Consider the following 19048-nt stretch of genomic DNA (forward strand, 5'->3'; position numbering starts at 1 on the left):
TGTGAGCATGCTTCTGCGCTAGGGAGTGGAACCCATGCTGGGCAGGATCCTTCTAGAGTCCTAAATCTGACTTTTCCGTGAGAATATCTGTAGGTTCTCTCCTACTGTCTTAAGGAGGGTTATATTTCCTCCCTGGGCTCAGAGTGGGCTGGGTGGGAGTGGACATCATTTTGCTTCACTTCAACAGACACCGCATCGCCCTCAGAGGATCCCCCCGGGCAATAGAGTCCAGGTGGCGCCACCCCAACCTCCTCCTACCCCTGTAGGCCTGCAGCTCCCATTCGACTCACCAGTCTGCCGCCTCCTCTGCCGTCTTCCTCCCTGTCGCTGCTAGCGCTTTGAGCCTGCAGATTGTGAACACAGGATGGTCAAGGCTCAGTTATTTTTTTTTTTCCCTTAGAAGGAATGAGTCCCAGTAAGTAGTGCAGAGGCTGCTAGTCCACTCTGTGTCCTACCAGGGCCAAGCTGCTGGACTTCCCGACAGGTACCCAGGAGACTCCGTGACTTGTGCCACAACCCCACTCACTCTCCTCCCATGGCTTGACCTCTTCTTCCTGGGCCCTCGGAGTCTTAGCACTCAAAACCTGACCTCTGCCCTCTCTCTGCACCCTGCTATTCTGCAACAAGGCCAATCCTGTCTACTTGTGCCTGCTAAGTCAGCGGAGACAGGCTGTGCTTCCCGGACACAGGCAGCCCCACCCCAATGGCTCAGCAGGAAGTATCCCTTACCCAACCACTGGGCAGACTGGTCCACATCCCTCTCCTGGGTCCCCCACTCTCAAATGCTCAGTGCTGCTTTCCTCATGGCTCCATGTGTCTTATTCATTCTGGGACCTGGGATGTAAATACATCGACTTGCATTTTGCTGAGCTGGGCCAAACAGACCAGAGTGGGCCACAGATCCCGCAATCATTGGCTGACACAGTGGTCCCCACTGGAACCCAAAGCAGTGCTGCCCAGTATTCCAGCTATCTGTGTGAAGAGCAGCAAGGATGTAGCCACCCCGAGGGACCATGCCAGAGAGGCCATGCCGTGAGCCCTACTCTGAGCCCGACTAAGTGCTCTAAGACACGGGTGTCTATTGTTTGAGCTAGTAGGGATTTTGAGCAGTAAAACAGAGTGGGTCTGGGAGGTGTTGAGAGCCAGCTCCTGATCTAAGCTGGCCACAGGCTATTCTTTAGACCTTGGTGATCTCATCTGCAGTGGGACGGTGAGCATTTGACTGATGGCTTCCTGACGGGCTGGGTTCTGTTCCCCATTTAGTGGCAACAAAGCCCTTCTGATATTGGGAAGAAGAGACTAGCTTCAATACCACGTCCTCCACAGTGGCCAGGGTCTTTTTTATCGCATTGAAGGAGTGCTTGGTTCACCCCCAGCCCTGGGCTCCCTGAAGCACACTTCCTACGTGTGTCTCCCTGGAGATAAGAACTACAGCTAAGAAGCAGGTATGCAGTGGATGATGCGACCATGGTCAGCAGCATCTCTGCCCTCTCTGGGCCTGGAGACTTGGACGAGCAAGGTCTTCCTGAGCCTGCTGTCCCTGGAATTGCTCCCTCATTCTCTTTGGTGGCTGGACATTCCAGACACTTTCCCTAGAGACAAATGCCTTTCCCTCGGCTGCTTAGAAACTCAAATGGAAGTTCTCTCAGGGGGTCCCAGCCATGGAGGCTCATATCAGATTCCTTGAACTGCCCGTCTCCTTCGGAGTCAGTGATCCGCAGGAGAGTTAGATCTGCCCATGCTCTCCTCCAAACCCCACAAGTGGGCAGCCAGAGACCCACATGGCTTCTAAAGTGCACATGTTTCAGGGTCTCTATAAGTCAGGGGGAGGAACTAATCTTCCAAGGGTCAAGATCATTTCATGTATAAACAGGAGGAAGGGGGCCCTCTTTGGAGCCACCATCTCACACAATAAGGTGACCACGTTAGCAGGAAGTCAGCCACACTTGCTTATCCAGTGGTATGGCAGGGGGAACAGAGGGGTCTACCCCAGGCAGGGAAGCCAGGCTGTCCGGCCTTGGCAGCTGCAGGTACTCACGCGGTATGTGTGGGGAAGCCCATGGCCAGGAGGGGGTCCAGGAGCGAGGAGGTGTTGCGGCCCTTGAGCTTGTTGGAGACCTTGGCATACAGCTGCGTCTCCCCCGCAGCCATGTCTTCCTGCTTGCTGGGCAAGAGGCGCCTGCTCACTGCAAGGACCAGATAAAGTGAGAGCGGAGAAGGAGGCAGGCTGAGGCTGTGAAGAAAAACCTCAAGTCTTTTTTGATCTTTCTGACACAAGCGAATATCCTGTTTGCACAATGATTGGGCTTGAGTTCTCCCTGCGGGTCCACAGCGGCCGTCTTCCAAACCCACCTGTTTCCCACAGCGAGGTCGGCTGTGAAGTTCGTCTTTGGGGTCTGCTGTGTCCGTGGGAAGCATTTGGGAGAAGGGATAACTGAGAAGGTCGAGGGAGCAGAAGTCTGGAACAGGTTTCTCTCATGGATTCCGCTGGGCACCCACCCTGAGCCACCCAGGACCTTAGCAACAACGTCTACAACATGACACTGAAGTGTACTGTATGCCCTGTCTCTGCCTGCTCTAAAAAAAGTTTAGAAAAACCTTTTTTTTTTTTTTAGTTTTTATTGAATTTTTTTTTTTTTTTGAAGTAAGAGCTTTTAAAGTCCAGTGCTGTACGAGGAATTTCCACAGAGTGAACCCATTCTCTCTTCCCCAGGACCAATGAAACAATGACGGGAGACCAAGGGCATTTAAGTGTTGCACCCCCCTCTCTAAAGGGACAGTTGGCCGTGTCCGGAGACATCTGTGGTTGTCAAAAATCTGAGAGGGCTGGGGACACGGTGGCAGCTAGTGGATTTCAACCACAGCTGCCACAGAACCTGGGGCAGTCTGTACAGCACGCAGGTTATGAAACCCTGTTCCAGAACTTTCCGTTCTCTTAGAGGATCCGCCCCACTCCGCCACTTCTGGTGGGTCTCCCCCTCCCCCACAAATCGCCATTACTTTAACCTCAAGTCTCATGCTACTAGAACACTGGAACTCGTGCTATGTCATGGTATGATGTGTTCTTGCCTTCTTTCCTTCCTTCTTTCCTTCCTTCTTTCCTTCCTTTCTTTTGTTCATGTTTTTTTCCCCTTTTCTTCCTCTCTCTCTCTCTCTCTCTCTCTCTCTCTCTCTCTCTCTTTCTCTCTCTTTGTGGTGTCAGAGGTTGGACTCAGGGTCCTATCCATGCTGGGCAAATGCTCTCCTAAGCTCTTCATGTCCTGATTCCTTGCTCCAAATCATGTCTCTGGGACATATCCATGCTCTTGCATGCTCTGTAGTTTGTGCATTGCCATTGCTGAGTAGCATCCTACCAAACGGGATCTTCCTCCTCCGTTTCTTTGCTGATGCACACACGGGCAGAGGCGACTGGCTGCCCTCCGGCCAGCAGAGGATGGGCGGCCTGGCCTTTTCAGCCCTGTGCTCTGGGTACAGAAGTAGGCATCTCACTGTGCACCGTGGTTGTAATTTGCATTTCATCGAAGGCCCGTGATACCAGTGCTGCTTTACAGACCAGCTGCCATGGATTGGCCTCTCCGGGGAGGAGTCTATTTGGATCTCTCTGCTAATTTTCCTCCTTGGGCTGTCAGGTTTTTTTTTTTTTTTAATCACTCTGTGGAAAGTCTGGTTGGCATCTTCTGCACCCCGTTTCAGAAACCGTTGTTTTTCTGCATCAGTGAACACGCTGTCTTCCTCTCTGTCCTAGAAGGTTTGCTGGAGCTGCCATTCCTGTTTAGCTCGGTGTCGGTTAGAAACCATTTTTGTGTATAGTGTGAGGGCTGAAGGGTCTCTGTTTTCCCATTGACAAGACCAGGACACGGCAGCGGATTGTCGCCACATGACTGACTGACAGATGTAGTTTGCTTCTGGCTCTGACGTGTTCTCTTGACTGATTTATTCATTTCTGTGTTCCTGCTATAGTTGCTGTGGTGTTGGAGGGCTCTGGTTTTGTGTCTGTGAGACTGTTCTTCATTCTTAGCTTTTTAAATATAAATTCAGAGAGCAGGCTGCAGTTGTATCACGGAGGGTGCAGATGCCTCTCATTTACGTCAGCCAACTGTCACTAATCGGACACTGTGATTCCCTGGGAAGGGCTGTCCTTTCTCTAGCAATGCCCGGGGACTACACAGCTTGTATAGAGCTAATTCAAAATGGAGGACGGGCTTAAGTGTAAAACCCGAAACTTCAATCATCCCAAAGAAAGCCTAGAAGAAAAATGTATGTTGTGTTTTAGGTTATAGAACTTTCTTAGGGCATAACAAGCTTAATCCATGATCTTTTCTTGTTCCACTTCATCAAAGTCGTAAACGTCTACTGTTTAAAAAGTATGATAAAGAAAACGAAAGAAAAGGTAAGCCACAGCGTGGGAGAAAATGTTCCCCGCCTACACTCTTGGTCTGAGACCCAGAATATACAGTGTGTGTGTGAAGTGTGCGTTCTGACAGCTAACGAGAGCACCAATAAGCAAGTTTAAAATTGGGAAACTAAATGACGCCTGGTGAAGACACAGAAGCCGCTGTGAGAGGGATCCAGCCTCGTTCACAACTGGAAGATGAAAATAAAGACCGCAGCACATTTCCCCAGCGCCAGCTAGATTTGGAGCTCAAGTCAAAAGGACCGACAAGGTCAACCTTCAGCAAAGCGAGGGAACTCTTAAAACAGCCCGTTATTGAGGTCGGGATTTGTCCAACCCCTTCGGAAAACACGTTGACACAGCGTCTTATAAAGGTCAGCCAGCTTACATTGACTACACGACCTTTTCTGATCTGAGATTTTACTAGGGAAAAGTGAAAATGTGTGTCCACACAAAAACCCATCTTTAAACGTCCTTGGTGGCTTTATTCATCATAGTCCCTAACGAGAAACGATCCAAATAGTCCAAGCGAGATCCATCCGCGAACAGACGTGCGGAGCTTTGAGTTCAGGGAGCTGTGCTCATCCGCAGGAAGAACCACAGCCCTGCTTCCTGCATCATGACGGAACAGAAGAGAGCCCATCCTGCTGAGTGCCAGGGGCAGGCGCCATCACACTGCCTGCCTGGGTCTATTTAAATGCCATTTTAGGCGAGATACGATTGCTATAGTTTCAGAGAGCAGATCAGTGGTTGCCTGAGGTAGGGTGGGGTGAGCTATGGCCCGAGAGACCTGACTGAGCGGTATCTGCACAAGTGTCGTTTTTTTGCAGGACTACCAAATTGAGTATTTAGAATGGGTATATTTCAATAAAACTGATTTTAAGAAAAATAAAGAAATGAAAGGAATGCTAAAGACAACAAAAACAAATGCATTATTTTTTTCTTGCCAGAACAATCTGTGAGGTTAGATTGAATTTGCAGGTCATTTGAAAGAGAACTGACATTTTCACAACATTATGTCTCCGATTCCCCGAATAGAGTATATCTCTCTACTTAATTTCTCCCAGTAGTGTTCGTAATTTTCAGTTCCTTTTCTTAAATAAAAATATTTTATACTTTTTGTGTGTGGACATGTCTGTTGTCTACCTGTGAGTGCGCGCATGTCATGGCTTTTTGTGGAGGCCAGAGGACCACATGGTAGAGTTGCTTCTTCCTCTCCATCTTTGTGCGGGTTCTGGAGATCAGACTCAGGTTATAAGGACCATATGACAAGTACTTTACCCGCCAAGCCATCTCCTGGCTCCTTCATTTATATTTTTGATGCTATTATAAATTATTTATCTATATAGCCTATATAGGTGTATATTTGATACAGGCTTTTATATAGCTCAGGTTGGTGTTAAACTCCTTATACAGTTACGCGTGGCCTTGAACTCCTGATCCTTCTCCCTCTACCTCCCAAATTTGTGGAGTTTAGGAGTGTACCACTGTGACTGATTTTAGGTAAATATATAATCTTTAAATGTATGGTTATTTTTGCTTGCACCCATGTATGTGCACCTTATGCATGTCTGGTGCCCATGGAGGCCAGAGGAGGGCGTCAGACCCCCTAAAAGTGGAATAACAACCAGTTGTGAGCTACCATGGTAATGTAAACTACTGTGTGGGTTTTGGGAACTGAACCGGGGTCCTCTGGAAGAGCAGGCAGTGCTCTTAACCACGGAGCTGTCTGTCCAGCCCCCTGTAACTGATACTTTAAAACACTGTGTATGGCAGCGGTAGAGAGGTACAACCAGTTTTTGTATGAGGAACCCACATTCAAAGATCTTGCTGAGTTTACTTATCGCTCCTAGAACTCCAGAGATCCTTCTGCATTTTCTACGGACATAATATGACCTGATCTCCAAATACCAGTGGCTTTCCTCTTCCTTTCGAATTGTTGTAATATTTGGGCTGTATATGATTATACTATACCTTAATCTGACATATTATTTCCAGTGAAGGCAAAAGTGTGCTTCTCAGTGCTAAGTCAATCTTGTTTCCTAAGGTTCATCTTCGACTCTTAACACACTTTTCTATAAACATAGATACTAATGCACGCATGCATTTATGCACTTTACTATTGGTGGATTCAGAGTGCTAACACTCGATTAAGGGACTCTGTATCAGTGTTTGTGAACTGGCTTGATTGGCTACTTTTTTTTCTTAGACAGGGGTTCTCTTTGTTTTTGTTTGTTTGTTTGTTTGTTTTTCCCCTTTCTTTTTATTTAGTCAATGTGTCTTTCACATCATGCATCTTGGTCCTGTTCATTTCTCTGTTCCTTCACATCTGCCTGCTGACCCTGCTACCCTCAACCACCCCGCAAATAAAACAAAATTTAAGAGGAAAAAAGGAAAAAAAAAAGTCTCGTCATGGAAGTTGCGGTGTGACCAGTAAGTCACGCAGTAAATCCCTTTACTTGCCTGTGATTGTTGCAAAGACTCCAAGCTGCAGGATCTCACAGCACAGGGCAACAGCAGGATGTCCAAAAAGAGTCTCAGTGAGGGCCCACTGGAAAAATGGCTCAGGTGTTAAGAGCACCAGAGTTCAATTCCCAGCAACTGCGTGGTAGCTCACAACCATCTGTAATGAGATTTGGCGCCCTCTTCTGGCCTGCAGATAGACAGAACACTGCATACATAACAAATAAATCTTTTAAAAAAAATTGTACAGATTCATCAGTGTCCTGGGCCTAGAAGTTTCTTTGTTGGCAATTTTTAATGTATGGATTAATTTATATAACCTATTTTGTTAAACTGTTTCTCAAGAAATTTTTAATAACTTTAATAACTTTCCTGACACAGGCTTGCTAGTCTTTATCTCTTTCCACTTTGCTGCAAGTGTTTCTGGGTAGAGGTATGCGGTATATATTGCACTATCCTTAGGTAATGGGCAAACCTTGGTGCCCCTATAAGAGATATCTTTTTAAGATATCCCTGGCCATGCTTTGTTGACGGTAAATTGCTACCACATTTGTACTGCTTCCTATGGGCTTTATATCCAAAAGTCTTCTAAATATATTTACTGATTCTAATAATTTATATTTAGAATTCTAGATATCATCTGGGAGTGATGATGATATTTTATGTTATTATTTTAACATTCTTATTCTTATTTTATTTTGAGATATGGTCTCAGCATGTAGCTCTGCCTAGCCTGGAACTTGCTGTGTAGTTCAGACTGGCCTTGGACTAATGGAGTTCCTCTTGTCTCTGCCTCCTGAGCACTGGGATTAAAGGCATGTGCTATCACACTCAGCTTCGTGTCCTTATTGCTCACTGGTTCTTACAAGGTTTTTTTTTTTTTTAATATTTCCTTCCTTTTATCTCATCTCTCCCCTTTCCCTTCCAATCTTCTTCTTTCCTCTGTCTCTCTGCCTAACATTATACTATGTCAAACCCCAAACAAGATGCTAAATCTATGTGATAACACCTCCATGGCACTCCCTGCTGTAGAGGAGAGACTTTAATGTTTCTCCTTAAAAATGTGAGTTTAAGCTGGGCAGTGGTGGTGCATGCCTTTAATTCCAGCACTTAGGAAGCAGAGGCAGGTGGATCTCTCTGAGTTCCAGGCCAGCCTGTTCTACAAGAGCGAGTTCCAGGACAGGCTCCAAAACTACAGAGAAACCCTGTCTCAAAAAACAAACAAACAAACAAACAAACAAACAAACAAACAAACAAGTGAGTTTATTCTATTTTCCTATGATATCTTTAAACTTTTATTTAATTAGAAATTTCTCTATGTACACATATATTGACACACATAGTCACATAATTTATTTTTTATTAAAAATTTTTATTTTGGGGCTTTGGGAGAGGGCTCAGCAGTTAAGAGCCCTGGACATTCTTCTAGAGGTCCTGAGTTCAATTCCCAGCAACTACTTGGTAGCTCACAACCATCTCTAAAAGGATCTGATGCCCTCTTCTGGCATGCCCATGTACATACAGAGCACTCATACATAAAATATAAATACATTTAAAAAATTTAAAAATCTTATTTGTATGTATGTATGTGCACACACGTGTGTGAGTGTACAGAAGGTGTTAGGGATCTCCACAGTTGCAAGCTGTTCTCTCCATCTCTGTGGCCATACCACCAGGGCCACCTGATCACCACCTCCAGCTCGAGTTACAGAGGCGCCACGGCGATGCTGCTGGCCTCGGTGACAGAGTCGACAAGGCTGAGTGACTCGGTGGCAATAGTTTCCTGCTGGACTCCCCTCTGCCAGCTGCTTACCCTCCTGCTCATGTTTATAATGAGAAAGGAAATTATTATTGCTTCAAATGATGGCGGCTCCAGAAATAGTAAGTGAGGGGCCCAGGGGAGGGGACACTTCCAGGATGTGCTCTGAGCTACTTCTCAGCTTTCCTATGTGGGACCTGCCAACCAAGGGCTGCTTGGAGGTGATACATCCCCAGAGCCGATTTTCCAGAAAGCTTAGAGTTTACAAATGTTGTGAGAAACAAGGTTCGTTTTTAATGCTGTGTAGCTCCGTTTGGGATACGGACAAACACAACAGGTAGCTAAGAAAGTGGTGACATAGGTTCCTTACTGGAGTTCCCCAGCCTTCCGGGGGCTTCTGTCAACCTCAGCCTTGACGGAAGCAGATTCCCACACACCCTGGCTGTGCACTCGGGAAGACTAGCCGAGGACTTACCTGGGAGCACCTTACATATCTGTGCTTGTTCAGCCCTCTCTGGAAAAGTCTCTACTGTAGGAACCAGAGCCCTTGTGGGTTTGGCCTGAGGCAGAGGCTCCCAGCCACTCCTCGCTTGGCTGGGTGGCCCTGGTTCCCAGGGCTCGGATACTTTCTCGTTTTCAATCAGGTCATGCCTGCATGAGCCAGGAGAGGATAGTGTTTGTGGGACGCTACTAACAGTGCGATTGTGTCCTTTCTCTCGTGTTACCTACACAAATTGAGTCTCTGAACATCTTATGTCTATGACAGGTAAAATCCTATGGCTAGAAAGAAAAATCAAAATGTTAGAGAACAGAGGAGAACGGCTTTAGAAATCGCTCGGATAGGTACGGTCTTCTAAGAAGAATGACCGAGTGTTTCTGTCTGGCCAAGGGACTTATCTTTAAAAGTGTCACTTGATTGGTTTTAAGATTGGCTACTCAGAGGGCGCCGTAGTCGTTACTGGAGAGGAATCAAAATTCCGCCCTTTTTATCAGCTCTAGAAGCCACTCTGCTATTGACCGCGGCTCAGGGAAAGTTGTGTTCTCAGTAGACAGTGTTTGGGACAAAGCCCCAGGGAGTGGGCTTCGTGTCTGACTGAAAGGATTTCAAATGGGACAGAGGCACCCCCGGTGCCCACACTTCCCGCAGGGACCAATCTCACATACCCCTGGCTAAGCAGGTGGAGGTGGAGCCGGAAGCCAACACCAGAGGCCCTGAGATAGTCACTATGGGGGAGAATGATCCTCCGGCAGCCGAAGCCCCCTTCTCCTTCAGATCGCTCTTCGGCTTGGATGATTTGAAAATAAGTCCTGTGGCACCAGGTAGGGGGCTTGGCGATGCGGGCCTTGTGCAGAAGTGGTGTATGTGGTCAAGGGTCCCTGTGTGCCTGTGTGTGTTGAGGGGGAGTGGGGGAGAACGGGGATCTCCCTGTACACTCTCTCACTCTTTCTTTCTCTCTTCCACCTCTCTCTCTGTCTTTTTCTCTTCTTTTCTCCTTCTCTCTCTTCTGTACTGGAGGTTGAACCAGGTCTTACACACACTTGCCGGGCACTCTGGGACTTTGCTGTCTCCCACCTGCCCTGGGTGTTTTCACTTTAGGGGCCCAACACCTCTGGTTCCTGATCTTGCAAAACCACAAGAATTGGAGGGTGCTCAGGAGGAGCCCCTTTGTTGCCGGCAGCGCAGTGCTTGCTAAGTCCCTGGAGACAGTGGGGTTTTGTTTGTTTGTTTTGTTTTCGTCCCTTCTTGGAGGTTTTCAGAGGCCCAAGCCTCACATTGGCTCTGGGTCATTCAGAAGGAGGGCAAATGCTGGCTAAGAAAACTCTAGCCCTCCAGGAAGTCCTTAGAAACAGGGGCCACAGCCCCCGCAGACAACTCAGGCAAGCTATATGTCACCAAGGGTTAAGTGCCTGGTAAAATGAGTGTTGTAGCCACCAAAAGAAGGGATGTTGGTTCCTCAAATCACATGCCTGCTAGGTAAGGCATTTTCCTCCTGATGCCCGTTTCTATGGTGTCTTTGTGCTGAGAGCCTTCTGTGGCTTGCTGGTCTGGAGAGGCCAGCTCAGGAGCAGTGAGGGTGATGACCCCCGGGGCTGGGGGAGGGGGAGGGAAGGACAGTTCCAGCTGTAGCTCTGAACAACCGGCATCCAGAAGCCCCTAAGGATTGCTTTTAAGCCATCTGGAAGATTGCAGAGTACAGAGGGCAGGGAGGGAGGAGTGGATTTGTGAAATTGGAAAAGACCCCTAGGAGGTCCATCCCACATGTACCACAGCGAGGCTGCGGATTTCCTGCTGCCCTTTCATCGGCTGCTCAGGCTGCTTCCTGTTTGCCAGTTTCAGGAACGGCACCCTCCACGGGGTGTGTGGAGACAGACATCTGCGTACACCCATGACAGCATTTAGGATACATTCCCAGAAGTGACATTATTGGGTCAAAAACTATGTCTTCTTTTAAGCTGTGTAGATACAGCTCCTATCTCATTAATTGGGAAGTTGATGTGTTCCACCCCTGGACCATGTGAGAAGCCCGTGGCCCCTTCCACTGCGAGCACCCATGGGTGAGGTGCCAGCAAAGTCACTGTGATGTCAGGATGAATTCAGGTCCATTTTTTGTTTATTTCCGGGAAAAGGCCAGCTTGGGACAATTTAAGAGAGCCCAGTGCCCTTCTTGCTTCAAGCATATGGTGTAAAATCTACAAGTCACACTACCCTCTCTGGACACAGTCCTTGGGACCTGGGACTTTCTTCAACTATTCTCCAGGGTTGTTGGAACAAAATGTCACAGCCAGGTGGCTCAGTCAACAGAGTCTCCTTGCCCTCTTTGTAGGGGCTGGAAGCATGAAAACCCCGATGTCAGTAAGGCCTTGTTCCCATGGATGCACACAGGACCTTCCTGGCCTTGTGTAGACAGTGACCTTTGGCCAACAGCCTTTGGGGCTCCTTGAATTGTGAACATGTCACTGTATCCTCGGCCTTCATCTTCACGTGGATATCTGTTCCTCTCTTCTCTTCTTGTCGTCTCTCTTCTATGCACGTCTGTATTTGTGTTGGAATTTCCCCCTTCCCGAAGACACCAGTCGTACAATATTAGTGCCTGTTCTAAGGACTTCATCTTAACTTGTGCCCTCTGTGGCCGCCAAGTAAGATCCCATTCTTGGCTGTCGGGGATTGGGCTCCTCTGGAGGATACCTTTCAACCCCCAACCATGTCTCCTAAGCTGGGACGGAGAGCAAGGCCGTAACTGGGAGGGTGAGGCTGACTTAGACAACATGGCCATTCATCTAATGAAGAGCTGTCTTTGGGCTGGCACTTTCTCTGCACAGAGAGGAGAGGGGACACAAGGCTAGCTCTAAGTTCTATGCCACTCAAAGTCGGTGCTCCTCGGCTCCCACCCTCCCCAACTCCTCTGGTTCAGATGCAGACGCGGTGGCTGCGCAGATCTTGTCCCTGCTGCCGTTGAAGTTTTTTCCGATCATCGTCATTGGGATCATTGCCTTGATACTGGCGCTGGCCATCGGCCTGGGCAGTGAGTACCGTCCATTATTTAGTAGGCGCTCGAATACTCGCTCTGGCATTTAAACTTGCATGAGTCCCGCCACCCCCACCCCCGTCTGTACTTGCTGTTGCCTGGCCTTAATTACTGGTGGCTGATGTCCTTTTGATTTGATGGTTATGGGATTTGTCTGCCTGCGTGAATGTCAAGCCAGAGTGGGAACAGGCAGAGGCTGCTGGCTGTGCTCCGGGCTCTGCCACTAGGGTACCTGCACAGTTAGAATTACTCAAAGGCAGCTGATGAAACAGGACTCTGGGATGGGAAGGGGGAGCATGGGTGGAACGAACAAAGACTTCCATTGAAGTCATACCACGCTCCTTGGCTATTTTTATAAGGAGGTATGCAGGGCTTTGGGGAAAGTGGGTCATAGGGAGGAAGGGGCTCCCTTCGAGTATAGAGTTTCTCATTTTCTTCTTGAAGTAACTGCAGCACAGGGCAGCATAAACTGCCTCCTGCTCAGCCGTGTGTTCCACAGTTGATTGGCTTCAGGCTCAGAGTAAGGGGAAGCAGAGTGGTTGAAAGGTCTCAGCTGGGGGCTCTTGCTGGGCTGGCTCGGTGTGTTGGCCACTGCCGTGTAGTTTTGCTCCTGACTTTGAACCCTTAGAGTCTGAGTGCACCCTGATTTGTGCTTTCTGAAAGCAGTAACACCAATGCCTGCAGCAGTCCCGCCCCCCGGAGTTCAGGCCAGAAACAGGGCTGAAGGAAACAGGGCTGCTGCCAGGGATGCAGTTTCAACACAGGTCTCATTATTGACGGGCAAGTTCAAGACCACGTGGCAGGTGCACAGATATCAGTGCCGCACACCCAAGGGGCCGCTTGCTAGTGGTCACATTTTCCTCTTCTTCTCAGTCCACTTCGACTGCTCTGGGAAGTACAGGTGCCATTCGTCTTTCAAGTGCATCGAACTGACAGCTCGGTGCGACGGGGTCTTTGACTGCAAGGACGGGGAGGATGAGTACCGATGTGGTGAGTTGTGCCCGGTCACTGATGGAAGTCACAGAGAGTGACCACAGCCCAGCTTTCCCTTCCTGTCTCTGAGATGGATCCAAGGCGTAGCCATTGTCCTGCCCTGTCCTCAGCTGGGATGTGCCTAGCTAGGTCCTGGGAGTATTACTTTGTGTGTTTGCATTCCCCCGGGGGACTAGACAGGTTGTGGAGGTCCCGGGGTGCAGGCCGTGGGAACTGCAGCATCTTGTCTGGAAGGAGCTCTGGGAGGAGCCGGTCAGATTGGAAGAGGGGGTGTGTGGAGTGAGTGGGGTTGTCGCCAGTCTCTGCCCAGCCTCAGCCTGCACTGGTCCTTACTGCCCATCTCCCCACTCCGCAGTGCGGGTGAGTGGCCAGAGAGCCGCGCTCCAGGTGTTCACGGCTGCTGCCTGGAGGACCATGTGCTCTGATGACTGGAAAAACCACTACGCTAAGGTTGCCTGTGCCCAGCTGGGGTTTCCCAGGTGAGTCAAGGCCAAAGGGCAAGGAGGACAGAATGAGGACACTGCTACTGGACAGTCAAGAGCTCTCGAGGCTTCAACATGCCACACTGCACTCTTATGGCAACCTTGTGGCACTTGGCCCTGTCTTCCTTCACAGGGAGCAAGACAAACCCCAAGCAGTCAGGTGACTGAACACACAGAACATTGTGTGTGAAGGGACTTCTCATGGCTAGGTCAGGACTTTAGATGCAAAAGCAATTGACGTCCTTGGGCCTGGGCTCAGCTGGTAGAGTACTGGCATAATATAAACAAAGCCATGGGTTCCATTCCAGCACTGCAACAACCAGGCACGGTGACACACATGCAATCCCTGCACTGGGGAGGCAGAGGCAGGAACAATGCACATTCTAGGCCAGCCTGGGCTACATGGAGAGTTTGGGACTGGCTTGAGCTGGATAGTAAGTTTCTGTCCGACATCATCATCATCAACAACAACAAAACCAATGAATCAATCAATCAAACAAAAACAGCCAAACAAAACATGCAAACCTTTAAAAAAAAAAAAGTAACAGAAAGCAGTTTGTAAGCCCAGAACTTCTGGCTCGGTGCTTTGCAGCGTAAAGAGCAGATGTTGGAACCTTGTTGCACATGGTCACGCTGGTCACATGCACGTCTGCACACACATCCTCAAGAGCCCCTCAGATACCATTATTCAGAAACACCTGTAGCCTTAGGAGATCATCTGAGACAGTGTCTTTCTATCTTCAGGTTTGGGAGTCAGCTACTGGCTATCCACACTGCAACGACACGCTTTTGCCCAACTTGGGGCTCCCTCTCTTTTATGGCTCCTGACCCCTGCCTTGTTTCCCAGGGTGCCTTTCCCTCTTAACTTCTCAGTTCTGTAGGTCCCAACTTACCACGGGCAGGTTCCCAAGTTTCCACGTGCATCTAGGAACTGAGCAAAGATCAACAGTGGCACACTCGGAAGTGCATCCAGTTTGTAACCAAGAAAGCAAGGTCCTCAAAACTATGTGACTACAACCATCTGTGGAGGATCGAAGCCAGTGGGAGCCTAGTGCTCCACAGCTGAGGTCCCGCAGCCATGCCTCCTCAGCACACCATGCCTTCCTGGGTTCCAAACATGATGCAACTAAAATCCCATGACAGTTGCAAAGGTCACTCAGAGACAGCATTGAAAGTTATATAGGTTTACTCCTTAGATAAAAGGAGGATATCCAAACAGGACAAAACACACTCATGGATGCATGCAGACATACACACACACACACACATGCACATGCACGTGCACACACACACACAGATACACATACACACACCAAACAGCCCCAGTTTTCCCATCAGGTATCTCTGTTTCCTGCAGTCCCTTTCTTCTCTCTGGAATATTTCCCCTTCCCAATCCCAGGCCTTTGCCATAATGCCGGGCACACCCTGCTCAAGTCCTCTGCGTCCCTTGTGGGCCCTGGATAGAAACTTCAGGTCTTCAGTCACGTCTTGGTCACTTGACAAGGGGGACAGCTCCTGGTTCTAAATCCCACCCCAGCCTCCCTTTCTCCCCTGAGAGTATGGGAGGGACACAAGCTGTCCCTGTACCCTTTCTCCCAGATGGTGAGAGCAGTCCCAGCCCCTTGCCCCGGCCTCTCCGACTTTATTCTACGTTCTTGCTTATTCCTCCCTCCTCTCTCCTTAGCAGCTCCCTGTCCTCTGCTACATCTCTCTCATATCTGGAATAGCAGCAGGCAAGCAAAAAACAAACAAACCAACAAACCCAAACCAAAATCAGACAGTCAAGCTAGTTGGCTCAAAAATTGGTGCAGGGCCAGGCGGTGGTGGCGCACGCCTTTAATCCCAGCACTCAGGAGGCAGAGGCAGGCGGATCTCTGTGAGTTCGAGACCAGCCTGGTCTACAGAGCTAGTTCCAGGACAGGCTCCAAAGCCACAGAGAAACCCTGTCTCGAAAAACCAAAAAAAAAAAAAAAAAAAAAAATGGTGCAGATTCCGGGCAGTGTTACGGAACTTGCCCAGTCTCCTTCCTTAGAATGGACAATGTGAGCGCCCGCCTTAAAAGGCTGAGGGGGCTCAGCGGTCACTAGGGATCAGGAGTGATCATGGCTGTGGTGGGGGTGGCTGTTGCTCTGAGGCGATCTGTGGGCTCCATCTGTGACACTTAGGCTCCTTCCGCATTTCATGAGACCCTGCTCATCACCCTGCCCACCTTCCCCATCACCTGACATCCCAGCAAAAGCCAGCTCCTTTACACCAAGGTGGCCTGCTGCAGCCTCCCCTGGGAGGCAAAGCCTGGAAAATATCTTGACGGCGTTTTCTTCAAACCCATGCTTGGCTGAACATTGCACTGTACTTACACGAGTGGCTGAGGCACTTAACAGCAATTGAACGGCATCCTGTGTGACAAACTGCCTGGTTAGTGAGGAGTTAGCCACCTGCAGAACGCTTTGTTCCCCACCTTCCTTGGGGACTCCTCCAATGCTACTTTTTTTTTCCTTTTCTATTTCTGGGTATATGCTGAGCTATTCTACCCTGTTCTGGTCTCCTCATATTTCTGTTCTGCACCATGGATGTATATGCCTGTCTCCTGACACTGAGCCCATTTGCTTGCTCCCAAGATCCTCCAGTCACTGCCTTCCACGACAGGGCTAGACAGGGTGGGACAGGCTCTCATACTCCCCTAACTCCTGGCCCCCAGGAGCTAGACATTTAGCTGCCTCCCCTGAGCCTTGACTCCAGCCAAACCAAGTGCACCAGAGAGGGATGGGTGGGAACTTCCTAACCGTGGCAGGAAGTGGTCTTTCTTTGTGACTGGAGCTGGATGGGTGGGCCAGCCAGGCTGGGGGACTATGGGACAGCAAGCTAGCCCCCAGGCCACAGCCAGCCTGGAATGCTGGGCTATGGTGTATGTATTTCCTCAGCAAAATGCAGCCTTTGATGGTTTTGGGGGTAACCAAGTGAGGTCTTCCAAGTGTGATGCTGGTAACCTGGTGAGCGTGTGTGGGGTGACTGATATTTTGGAGTCACCATGACTATTGGGTCTGGGTTTCCATGCGCCTGCAGCTATGTAAGCTCGGACCACCTCAGAGTGGACGCACTTGAGGAGCAGTTCCAGGGTGACTTCGTGTCCATCAATCACCTCTTGCCAGATGACAAGGTGACCACTTTGCACCACTCTGTGTACTTGAGGTAAGCAGTGAGGTAGGTGCTACAGCTGTCTTCATGGGTGCTGAGTCACAGCGCTCCATGAGGGGAAAGGGTGGAGCTCACTGCTATGGTTAGAATGGTGGTGTATAAGCTGGGGTGCAGGGGTGACCCCCCAAACCCTGGAAAGCAAGATTCTGTGTGTGTGGTGGGGGGAAGAAGCGCAGTAAAAGAGCAACAGTAATACCCAGTGACAAGCAGGCGTGTCATCAGGCCAGTTCTGGGCCTGCCTCACCAAGGGGAATGTGTGTGTGCACGTGCATGCATGTGCTTGTGTGTGTGTGTGTTTGTGTGTGCAGGCATGTGCGTGCGTGTCTGTGTGTGTTTGCATGTGTGTGTACCTGTGTTTGTGTGTGTGAGAATGCGTGTATTTGTGTGTGCATGCATGTGCGTGTATGTGTGTGCGCATGTGTGTGTGTGTGTGTGCCTGTGTTTGTGTGTGTGCATGCATGTGTGTGTGTGTGTGTGTGTGTGTAAGCAAGCAGGGAAGAGGAAGTTAAATAGCATCCTTTACAAAGTGCTTTCACATTCACCAGTTACCCCCAGCCCCGCCACCCCATAACCACAAAACTCTGATAAAGAAAAACCAGGTTCCCCTAGCAACAGTCAGGTACCCAGACAGACCTGAGACATCTCAACTGGAGCCCAGGCTGAAGCAGGGAGAAAATGTGGCAGGTGCCCTGCAGCCAGGCTTTCGTCTGGACACCCAGGCCCCCAGTCTGGCATGTGTGACCCCTGCTCTGCCAACAGCTGTTTCTTGGCTGTCCATGAACTGTTTTTTCCACTGCAGGGAAGGCTGTACCTCGGGACATGTGGTCACCTTGAGGTGCTCGGGTAAGTGTCTAAATAGGTGGGGAGCCACATGGAAGCCTGGCCTTGTGGAGTCATGGCCTCCCTTCGGGGACAACTAAGACCCCCTCCCCTAGGTGCCAGTGTGGGGCTAGGCACCAAGAGGTCATTGATGGGCAGGGTGAGCATGCCTGTTCTCTGCAATAGCCCTTCCCAAGGCCTCCCACAAACCCCACATACCTCTGAGTCTTTTGTGTGCCTGACCTTCTAGTGGGTAGGGAATTGGAATAGTGCCAGGTAGGGGGTTCAGGGTGCTGACGGCATTACCCATAAGCCTTTGTTCTCCTTCTGTAGCCTGTGGCCTAAGAACCGGCTACAGCCCTCGCATTGTGGGTGGAAACATGTCCTCGCTCGCCCAGTGGCCCTGGCAGGTCAGCCTCCAGTTCCAGGGGTACCATCTGTGTGGGGGCTCAGTCATCACCCCTCTGTGGATTGTCACCGCTGCTCACTGTGTTTACGAGTGAGTGCCTGGGCCTGCTATTGTGGGTTTTGCTCTTCCCAGGGCCTTATCTAGTCTTGGGTCAGATAGAGATGGGGTGGTCTGGTCTGAGGGCAGACAGGAAGGCAGGAAGCCAGACACCATAGAGCCACATGTAGGCGTGAATGTCAGTCCTCACAGTGGACTGCTCTCTGTGGGAGTGACATGAGCTGGGCTGGCACAGAAAAGGTAGAAAAAGGAGGAAGATTGGGGCAGAAAGAAACCTTAAGCCTCCCAGGCCTTCCTGTAGCTCATTACTGGCATCTGTGTTATGGCACAGCAGGGTACCATGGGGTGGAAGTGCAGGGCACCCAGAGAACACTGCACCCCCACCAAGCTGGGTCTGGCAAATGTTCAGATGGCAAGGAAGTCACAGGAAGCATCCCAGACCCAGCGACTGATTCTCTATCTTCTTATCTCCTGTTTTGGTTACTGTCCAGTGGAGGAAGGCCTGGACAGCCTCTGCTGGGAGCAAAGCTGAGCCCAACTCTCAGATGCATATCTCTTGGGTGGTGTGGAGAGAATGGCTTGTCTGGGGTGTACATGGGGTGTGTTCTGGGCTCCTGCAGGACTTGGGAATGTGGTCAATGCGGGGCACAGATGTGCAGGATATTAGGCCATCTCCCACCTGGTGACATCTCTCGCCATCTCCCTGGGCTCTTGGGACACCAGAGCTCAGCATGACTGGGAGTGCCCTGAGCTCTGCCTCTCGGTCTGTGCATTTCAGCCTGTACCACCCCAAGTCCTGGACCGTCCAGGTGGGTCTTGTGTCCCTGATGGACAGCCCCGTGCCCTCCCATCTGGTGGAGAAGATCATCTACCACAGCAAATACAAGCCGAAGCGGCTAGGCAATGACATCGCCCTCATGAAACTGGCTGAGCCGCTCACATTTGATGGTA

General features: G+C 49.9%; 2 protein-coding genes across 3 annotated transcripts in view; one reads left to right on the plus strand and one right to left on the minus strand.

Annotated features, from left to right (window-relative positions):
• Ubash3a (ubiquitin associated and SH3 domain containing A) overlaps window positions 1–2151 on the minus strand; it is a 30479-nt gene extending 28328 nt beyond the window's left edge. For both annotated transcript variants that reach the window (XM_005360305.2, XM_005360306.1), the window contains exons 1-2: window positions 2039–2151; window positions 291–344 (exon numbers count right to left, since the gene is read on the minus strand). In XM_005360305.2, the coding sequence (XP_005360362.1) occupies window positions 291–344; window positions 2039–2151 (167 nt within the window). The remainder of the gene's footprint in view (window positions 1–290; window positions 345–2038) is intronic.
• A 6568-nt stretch (window positions 2152–8719) lies between these two features.
• Tmprss3 (transmembrane serine protease 3) overlaps window positions 8720–19048 on the plus strand; it is a 17585-nt gene continuing 7256 nt past the window's right edge. Inside the window, exons 1-9 of the mRNA XM_005360307.2 lie at window positions 8720–8737; window positions 9794–9935; window positions 12029–12139; window positions 13016–13132; window positions 13491–13614; window positions 16681–16806; window positions 17612–17655; window positions 17965–18130; window positions 18876–19045. Of these exons, the coding sequence (XP_005360364.2) occupies window positions 8720–8737; window positions 9794–9935; window positions 12029–12139; window positions 13016–13132; window positions 13491–13614; window positions 16681–16806; window positions 17612–17655; window positions 17965–18130; window positions 18876–19045 (1018 nt within the window). The remainder of the gene's footprint in view (window positions 8738–9793; window positions 9936–12028; window positions 12140–13015; window positions 13133–13490; window positions 13615–16680; window positions 16807–17611; window positions 17656–17964; window positions 18131–18875; window positions 19046–19048) is intronic.

Source organism: Microtus ochrogaster, linkage group LG2 (assembly GCF_000317375.1).
Source record: "Microtus ochrogaster isolate Prairie Vole_2 linkage group LG2, MicOch1.0, whole genome shotgun sequence".
NCBI classification, from domain to species: domain Eukaryota; kingdom Metazoa; phylum Chordata; class Mammalia; order Rodentia; family Cricetidae; genus Microtus; species Microtus ochrogaster.